This window comes from Helicoverpa zea, chromosome 24 (assembly GCF_022581195.2).
Source record: "Helicoverpa zea isolate HzStark_Cry1AcR chromosome 24, ilHelZeax1.1, whole genome shotgun sequence".
Classification (NCBI taxonomy): domain Eukaryota; kingdom Metazoa; phylum Arthropoda; class Insecta; order Lepidoptera; family Noctuidae; genus Helicoverpa; species Helicoverpa zea.
The window spans coordinates 4375518-4385494 of NC_061475.1; the positions used below are offsets into that span (position 1 = coordinate 4375518).

At 35.9% G+C, this 9977-nt stretch overlaps 2 protein-coding genes across 2 annotated transcripts; one reads left to right on the forward strand and one right to left on the reverse strand.

The window, feature by feature from the left end:
• Positions 1-5658: 5658 nt before the first annotated feature.
• LOC124642377 (putative nuclease HARBI1) lies at positions 5659-7435 on the forward strand. Its single transcript, XM_047180775.1, has 5 exons — positions 5659-6179; positions 6279-6611; positions 6689-6833; positions 6917-7243; positions 7319-7435. The coding sequence occupies exons 1-5, from the start codon at positions 5946-5948 to the stop codon at positions 7378-7380; spliced, it is 1101 nt and encodes a 366-aa protein (XP_047036731.1). The 5' UTR covers positions 5659-5945; the 3' UTR covers positions 7381-7435.
• Positions 7431-9676, reverse strand: LOC124642378. The gene is made up of 9 exons (XM_047180776.1): positions 9096-9676; positions 8775-8979; positions 8488-8673; positions 8331-8397; positions 8217-8252; positions 8015-8107; positions 7863-7937; positions 7678-7769; positions 7431-7585 (listed from the first exon to the last, which is right to left on the reverse strand). The coding sequence occupies exons 1-9, from the start codon at positions 9155-9157 to the stop codon at positions 7433-7435; spliced, it is 969 nt and encodes a 322-aa protein (XP_047036732.1). The 5' UTR covers positions 9158-9676; the 3' UTR covers positions 7431-7432.
• Between the last annotated feature and the right edge of the window lie 301 nt (positions 9677-9977).

Sequence of the window (9977 nt, forward strand, 5' to 3'; positions counted from 1 at the left end):
GCAGGCTTTTGCCCTACTGGGCGGTAGCTTGTTTGGGCTCATAAATCAATATGAAGATGAATGGTAGTACGCATATTACAAAGATCAGGTATTTAGCCGGTATCAGACCGACAGACAACTTTGACTGGAACCCAGATTTTCTTTAAAAAAAAATGTTTGCCAACCATCAGGTCAACTGTCGGCCGACTTTTTAGTCTACAGTTTGCAGCTACTTTTACAGGGCATTTGCATAAATTGCTTCAGGCATAAAATAATCAGTTTATGTTTCATTCAGTTATTATGAATTGAAATTGGCGATTTTGGAATTATGAGCAAAAAGGTTTTTGGAGATTTTGGTTCTTTAATGTAATGGTGTTTTTTTTTATGTTAATTAGATATCTTTTGTCGGTTTTCAAGGACTTCAGTAGCTGACAGATTAAAGTATTTTTTTTTAAATTAATAAAAGTACAGCACTGGTAGGTACTCAGCTGAATCCGGTTAGACTGGAAGCCGACCCCAACATGATTGGGAAAAAGGCTCGGAGGATGAAATAAAAGTACGACTACAGTTTATGTCTTCTTGATATTAGCCGTGTATCAGCAGCGAATGCCCTTAGATATCAATATACAAATAACATTTTTTTTTTGGTATCTACGTATATGCTCAAATGGCAGCCGGCACCCACCAATGTTTTTGTTGATTCCGAAACACGGAAAAACTCATCATGATAAGATGGTCACCCATCCATGAGCCGACCGCGCCAAGCGTTGCTTACCTTATGTTCAATTGAGCAGTTCGGCTATTTATTAGCCACACAAAACACCCAACTTTTCACAAGAATTTACAATATAAACACCTTCAGTTTACCATCAACCTACCGTAATTTATCTACAACAGCGAATTTCCTTTATATTCCAAAGTTCCCATTTAAATTTGAAATCCTCCAATAAACAAAAGGTGAGTGAGTCTTCAATCATGATATTTCACACGGGAACACTTTGATCCATAGATTGTTCCAGATCTCTCTTGAACGCCTTCTAATTTATCAGCTTTCCACCTCGATTGCTTAAGCGTGCCAAAATGATTCGGCCCATTAAGTACTTGTCTTACATTTGAACGCTGCGATATTTTATTTTAAGGTGAGATGGATATTTTATTGATTAATACCGTTTGTTCAGATATTGAGTTCAAGGGTCTTTATTTCTCTTTTATAGGTGATATTTAAAAACATTTAATGAAGTTAGAATTATTATAACAGTGGTTCCTCAATAATATCTATTTTTATTCATGTTGATATCATCATTTACCTAGCTTTTGCCCAAACATTTTAAGGTCAGCTTCCAGCCTATCCATATCCAGTGGATCGGGCAGACTGGTTGTCAGACTTACTCACTTCTGACTATCAGTAACGACCGTCAAAAGTGTTTAATGTGCCCTAAGAAACACGGTCATTTTTAATGTTGATAAATGAGAGTCACATCTTTGAAAAGTTTAAGAAGGCGTATGCCATAGATATTTGAGTTTCCTCGAGTGTCTTAAAACAAGATCTTACTTCCAATCTCAAATGTTAATCCTTTGATAAACTGTTAATCCAGATTGAATCTACAAACTAGCTTTGAAAGTCATAGTACTAAGTGGCAATAAAATCAATGCAGTGCAATGCAGATCAGGCTCGCTGACTGGAAATTGCAATCTCAAGACACTGGAAAGAATGAATTTGCTCTCAAAATGAATACCTGACCAGTTTCAGATGAAATAAGGTATCGGATATTGCAATATTGGAAGATATATTGATGTTAGCTTTAAAAATCTATACCGCTATACTAATATTAGAACAGGTTTTTTACTTTGTTATTAGGTACTCAAACGGCTTCACTATCAGTAGGTCTCATAGGCCAAATTTTATTCGCGTGCAAAAAGTAGTGTCCACGGTACGCAAGTGAAATCACTAGAAACTCTTCTCTACATTCGTGTACCTATTCAACAAAACTTACCACTACCACTTACCCCTTTCAAAAATATGTAATACGAACATACAAAAACAACCTTCTAACTCACAACTTCTCCCTATATTTTAAGCGCTCCCTTTGTCAAGTCACGTGGCCTAAGTGCAAAATCGCATTAGCATTCTAAAATATGCGGATACCCAAACTTTTCGTCTATTGTACCTCCATCTTGGTACCGAAGTCTTGAAAACAGTTAATCACTTAAGTTTTCGATAATGTCTTACGAAGTTGTGTGCTCGTGTTTCAATGTAGCGTGTACGCTTGTAATGAGTTCGATAGGTGTTAAGTTTTTTGGTTCTGTAGTAGGGTTTGGCTTCATTATAAAAAGTTTGGTTGATAAACTTTTAACTATGTTTTTAAACCTTTCGATCTGAAGTTTAACTAACTGTAGCATTAGAAAGTGGTTTATTATATTTTCTGTTACAGGTGGACCGTCTACTACAGTATAATATGTAAGTAAAACTCCTCTTTAAATACATATATTCAGTTATTATTAGGTAATATATCTAGTGTTATATATAGCAAGCCCAACAAAAAAAAAAAATTCTTTACAAGCAAAAAAATCAAACATATTGAAGAAACAGACAAAGCATCGTAAAGTGGTATGATACCAAAAATAAAATAAGCCCTATTTGATGAATTTTCTGTAATATGTTGTATCTTACCTTTATTGATAGCCAAAGGTTTGAGAACAAGAGATTAATAGGTAGGTATCTATACCTATAGATATACATCATCATTTCATGTACCTTTGCTCCAGCTAGTTTTAATTCGTGTCCGCTTCAATACTTTTAATAAAATGGTTCTTTAAATATTAACCGTCTTACCACAAAAACTTTTAAACGTCAGTTTATGCCTTGTCTAAAAAAATGACAAATTATGACGTTGACATATGGTTCATTTTGCAGCCAAAATTTTATTAGACAAGTGTAAAACAGGGTTTAAAGTTTTTGTAGTAAGGCCCTAAAAGGTTAAATCGACTAGGTTAATGAGTTTGATTCTCAAAAGTTTTTGTGCCATGCCGGTGAACTATAGTCGCCTTTTCTTAAACTTTTCATCAAAGTTCTTAAAGAAACTTCTTTGAATGAAATTATAATTTAACAATATGATTGTTAAATCATATTGTTCACTCTTCAAATGATCACCGGTTACAAAAGTCACTGTTTCCAAAGTTGTACGAATTAATAAATGACAATGATGACACGGCATTTTCCACCCTCGAACGCACGAAGTCTTTTAAAAATATCAAAATTGTTTTCGCATTAATATCGAACACAAAAACTGATTCTACGATAAAATATGACAACATATTTCACTTTGCTGAACAAAAAACCCGCAGGAACAAATTCTACAAGCATCGTTATTGATATTTATCACTGATACCTGACATGATAAATGGGATTTCGGCAATAATAATAAATGTAAGAAATTACTTCTCGTCTCTTATAATAGAGTTATAAAAAATCCGTGAAGGGGAAGTATGTCTCGGCTATGGAAACTTCGTTGCGTGGCTCGAGGCAAAGATTTTTATTATTCAAAAGCTTTGCCCGTGACGGCTTGATGAATGTTGTAAAGAAGTTCAAATTTTATTTCTCGCTAAAACGAATGGAAGTTATAAAATTTACGATTCGACTGTGAATAATATAATTCTGTTTGTTGTACGCCAAGAAACGACACTTTTAATGGCTTTTTTAATTTTTTTGAGAGGTTGTTTCGTGATGTTTATGATGACGTAAATCGCTTTTGAGTATAATTAATGTGCCAGTTGCATTAAACACAAGTTCAAATACATTGAAGTAATTTAAGTCCGTCTAGAGTAATTTTGTGCAATCCATTTTTTATGAAACAATCTTCATGCAACACTTTAAATATTTCATCTACGCGATAACGCTCAAGGGTGTAATATATTTCGTGAACATGGTCTACATAAGGATCCTAAAGACGATACAAAGCAACCAAATGTGCATTGTCTTGGGAAACACTATTTATAATGTGCGCTCAAATGTAAATAACCAGTTGCATTCCCATTACAAATTCCGACTGACAAGACTTGAAATGCTAGACCATGCACGTGGATATTTACAGCTGGAATTACCCAACACATTGTTGCAGACAGTGAGCCGAACATTAGAGGTTTTGCCTTACCCTCCTTTGTTCTATTAATTGCGACTGTAAGGACTGTTAAGGACCCTATTGTCGTTGTATAACCGTTGAAGACTGAGGCTTTTGTGTTTTAGTACTTTTGGCTTATCTCGATGATATCTTCATATTCATCCTTTATGGAGCTTAGTAGGGTTTTGTGGTATGTAAAGTAGGTGTCATTATATGGTTAAGGGGTACCCTTAAATTTGAAATTATATCCCTCATACTTATTTTATAATTAGGTTCTATGATGTCAAAGTAATTTCACTTGTTATGTGGAATATTTCTAATGTTTAATGCAACGTTTGCCTGTAGTCCAAATCTCTCTAGATCTACGTTGCAAGATCGCATCTGTCTTAAGTAGTGACATATTGCACTGTCTCATGCTTAATATGACAAATGATGCTAGCCATCACCTCAGGGGACACCTCGAGGAAGATAGCTAGATTATATGGACAGATAGACAGATTAATGATCATACAAAGATTAATGACGTCATCAATCTACGCGTCTTACGACATTTGATAGGTGATAGTGCATTTGGAGATATCGTGCGGCTCTCTAGAACTAATTACTTTGGTCTCTTAATATAGATCTTGATGAATATCCACGAAGCCGCAGCTAGTAGAAAAAAAACCACTTAGATTTTCCTCATACTAATCAGTATCAAATTAAAGATTATTTTATTTCTTGGAAGACGTAAAATAATTAGGGCCTTACTACAAAAACTTTAAACCCTGTTTTACACTTGTCTAATAAAATTTTGGCTGCAAAATGAACCATATGTCAACGTCATAATTTGACATTTTTTTAGACAAGGCATAAACTGACGCTTAAAAGTTTTTGTGGTAAGACGGATAATGTTTAAGGAGTCTAAATAAACCGTTCACGCTGTAACAACCAAAACTTAATGTTATTTCCAACGTGGTTAGGATCAAACAAAAATTTCATTCCTCTCAAATTAGCAAGAGCACAAATTTAAACGCTTGATTAAGAGCCCCATTAAACACCAGCAAACAGTAATTAGCAAACAGTCCGTGCCATACGAAATTGTCGAAAACACATTTCAACAGTTTTCATAAAATTGTCTCCAACGAATTGAAAAATGGTAATCACAATCCTAGCTCCCATTTCTGCAACTGAAATAAAATTTCAACTTTGTTTAAAGCATTAATCACAACGTCACGGCTTTCATGAATAATGATGGTTTTGAGATAAAAGTTTTATAACGTTTTCTTGTTAAAATGCAACTCTTGCAAGTGGCTATTAATTACAGCTATTGCCTTACTGTAAAGCCAGAAATCACCAACCCGCATTGAGCAAGCGTGGTGATTAACGCTCAATCCTTTTCCATGTGAGAGGAGGCTTGTGCCCAGCAGTGGGACGATAAAAAGGCTGATGATGATGATTGTCTTTTAAGCTGACGCATGACTACAATTTTAATTAAAATCTGTTCATGTCAATTTCAGTTGTATTGCATTTACAAACTTTGATATGGCTTCATCGGTAATCCTTTATCCTGTGATATGCTGGGCCTGCAGTCTCGACAAAGATAGCGATCGCTTAACGACAAAATTCGGTCGATAAGTCCTAACGATCCGATCGTAACGATTTTTGGTAGTCTCTACTGCCAAAACTATCGAGTGTCATCGCAAAGTTACCGAATATTTTCGGTAAGATAACGATTTATCGTTATGTCATAGAATTTCCTTGCGACAGTTTTTGACAGCCCGCTAAGTGATAGCTACTATCGATATCGTTCCTATATTTGTTTATTTTACGTCAGAAAATATTAAATAAATAGTAATTTAATAAATAATGGCTTCTGAATATTTAGCATGGGACTTAGTTGTGCTCGAGCACAGACGCGATGTGCTTATGGGTCGACAAATAGCACGAAACAAGCGAAACGATGAAAATCCCTTGGATTTGGAGGATGGCCAATTTCTTCAAATGTATAGAATTTCAAAGGAAATGTTTCACAGGCTACTAAGTGAACTGCGTCCATCTCTCCAAAGACGACGGCCTTACGGACTTTCTGTGGAGTCCCAAGTAAGTGTCTTTGCGACCTACCGTGCATAAATAATATTTCTATAATATATTTTTTCTTATAACTAAGGTTGAACTTTTTTTAAATTTTCTTCTTATTAGATACTGACGGCACTCCGATTTTACGCATGTGGGTGCTACCAACAACCTGTTGGCTTGCAGTGGGGTTGTAGCATGAGCCAAAAATCTGTTAGCCGAGTCATCCGGGCTGTAACTTCGGCAATAAATGAAAAACTTTTAAGAAAATATATTAAATTTCCAATGACTCAAGGAGAACGCCATGCGGCAAAACAGAAATTTAGAAATGCCCCACAGCCATTCCCAGGGGTAATTGGAGCCATTGATTGCACCCATATAAAAATTTTAGCTCCTAAGACCAATGAGGAGTCTTATGTGAGTGGTCACCATGAGGGCCATTCATTAAATGTGCAAGCTGTAAGTTGACCTTCAGTTCTATAATATCTAAAAATATTGTTTGAAAAATATGTACTTACATATTTAATATATTACAGGTGTGTGACCCTGATCTTATTATTTTAAATATTAATGCTCGATGGCCAGGAGCGAGACATGATGCTCACATATGGGCAAATTCACCGGTGCGCTCAACAATGAAGCGACATTTTGAAAATGGGGACCGCCGTGCTTGGCTGCTTGGTAAATAAATGAACATTATAAATCTGCCTCGAAGAGGTTGCCCATTCGACTTCTGAAATTACTTTGTATTTTTAATCTTTTAGGTGATGATGGATATCCTCTGGAACCGTGGTTAATGACTCCCATAAAACATCAACAGCCTGGCACACCGGAATATAAATATACCGAAGCACACTGCTCAGCTAGGAACATCATAGAAAGATGCTTCGGTGTGCTAAAATCTGTGTTTAGATGTCTATCACACCAACGCCAGTTAATGTACGAACCCTATATGGCTGGCCTAATAATTAACGCATGTGCAGTGCTCCACAATATGCGGATAACATATAAATTACCGGAACCAGAGTCCACCACATCCATGCAGCTGGTGGATAATAGTAGATTCCATGATGATATGTTAGAAGTTACAGGTAACTTATGAACTGATTTTTTATTTTACTATGTATGTATACCTAACACCAATACATTTTATTTTTGTTATGCAGGTTCTGGGCGAGCTGTTGCAGAGCGCATAAGAAGAAGGCTAATTAACACTAGTTTCACATAATTATTATACTTTTTTTCATTTATGTACTGTTTCAAATAAAAAACATTTTATATCATTTATTATTTTTATTTATGTAATTATTTATTGCGTCAGCTATTTTGTTTCCGACTTTTACCAATTGCAGCGTCGCCTCGGCTTGTACCTTGGCTGCCTCAGCCTGCATCTTGGCAGCATCTGCTTGCGCTTGAGCAGCAGTTGCCAGCATCTAAAAAACGTTGGATTTACTGAATGTGTCTTAATGTTCTCTAGCATGCTAGTGTGTATAATAATTAAGAGGAAATTTACACTATAACACACCTTCATTGTAGCAGCATTTGCTTCTGCAACTGCTAGAAATTCTCGTCGAGCTGCACTATATTGCTCAGAAACACTTTGGCGAGGATTCAGATCTGAAAATACCCAAAATTATTGGTATTGTAGGAATTATTGGCTGACCCACCTGCAGAACTAATGTTTTTATTATAAATAAAATTTAAGCTTACTCCTCTTTCTTCTGGGTCTCTGTCGCAGTGGTGGTGTTGATGATGCAACAGTTTCTGTCCTTCTGCCACGTACTGCTGGAATTATCAATTATAACACATTAAATAAAAATCAATGAAAATAAACATAGGTGAGCAAAATAACTGCAACTTACTCATTTGTAGTACTGGCGACTGAGGGGCATCTTGCACTTGTTCTTGGATGGGTGGTGGTGAAGAACCAGCCGTTGCTCTGCTGTCATTGATTGCTAAAATATTTTGTTAATTAATATTTTGGTAACATTAGTGTACAGATGTATACACATAATAAAATATATTATAGCAGTAACCAACTAGTTACTAAAAACTCCAACTTACTTGTTTCAGTCGGTAACAATTCCACAAAATCTCTAGCTGTAATAAAATAAATAGTAACATTAAAATTAAAATAATTATATTTTGAATTGAGTACCTATTAATTTAAAAACTTACCCTGAGAATGAGGTAAGGTGAGAACCTCAGAGATTACCACCCCAGCCTCCATCTCATGTTGTAATAACTGTAAATAACAATAAAAGTATTTTTAGTGTTATCAACATTCAAAGATTGAGAATATTAAATTGTATTGAATACAATAATCACAACTTACATCTTCCTCTGGCATAGCGTCCGGGCAGTCTGTCCCAAAGGAATAATCTGCCCCAACTATTGAAATTATCCGGCTCTCGGCCTCGGTCAGGGGAGCAGTGCTGACGCCTCGGTTGCCGGTACGTTTTTGTTCTTTTTTTAATTTTGCCGCCTTACTGCAAGCGCGGCTTTTTAAGTCTCTCCAAACCTACAATTAGAATAATTAACTCAAGTAAATAATAAAAAAAAACTGACGTGGCATGTACATGCTTATAATTAAAACCAATTCAATCTTTGAAAAAGACTTACCGTCATCCACTGCTCTGGTGTCTTTCTAGACCCGTTAGGGAGATTATTGAGCTCCTCGGCAACCTCCCTCCAGCCCGTTTCGAAATTTTCCCGGCCCTGCAAGCCGGTAAATTTCCGCGTGTGCAAATATGGACGCGCTTCTAATATTGATAGTAGTGCATCAATTTGAGCGGGTGTAACACGAGGGCTACGCAGACGCTTACGCCTGAAACATTAAAGTAGTCATTATGTAAACACAGAATACTTCGGATGTATACAAAGTATTCAATTTAGTAAGTACCAAGAATAGGAATAAAAAATTCTCGTTGTAGATGTACTTACCTGACGCTCAAGCTGCTGGCACCCGGCAGGCCTGCGCCTGTTTCAATGACTTCACCGTCCATGAATAGTAATGAATACACCGTTCTCCTTTATTATTATTATAAATCAAACCAATGTTCAAGTGCACAAACAAACTTGACATTGACAGTTTGTTTATGTTCTATGTCTGTATTGCAAGTACGCAAACTATTAAGATCTTTAATATGTGTTTTCTTAAAAAACGGTATGTTTTACTTACACGGTTCGATGCAAAAAGTTTTAATATGATAAGGTTCATCTATTTTCTTTATAATTGTCAAAGGAAACAAAATTGGTTGTGCAAATCTTGTCTACCATTTCTCCCTATAATACAAGGATTTTTTTTACATGCAACATTTTAATACAAATTCACCGCACTATGAATACGGTTTTCGCTATCGTACCGACACGAATATGTCATGATAATTAGCGATGTTGCCCGCTATCTCGGCTGTCGAGACTTGCGTTTATCGTTACTGTCGTTATGGCAAGCGAATATTTTCGTTAATATTTAGCGACTGTCAGTTTGCGATCGAATCGCTATCTTATGTCGAGACTGCAGGCCCTGGATGTATTACTTATCTAGTGAAATCCCATTATTTGATATGAATTGTGACAGTCGAATTTAGATATTTAGATTATATATTAGTACGTATATATCAGATATTATCATTTCTTTAGTACTAGGTTTCTTACAGATGCTGCGAGCTGTTGATTTGCATCCGTGGCATATTCAAGGACGTAATTATGCTAATGATTCTCGACCCAAATCAACAAAAAAATTGGTACGTAAATTCGGAATTCCGTCAATGTCATCTAGCCGTATTTAAACTTGACGCGTGTGTTACTGGCCTTAAAACCGTG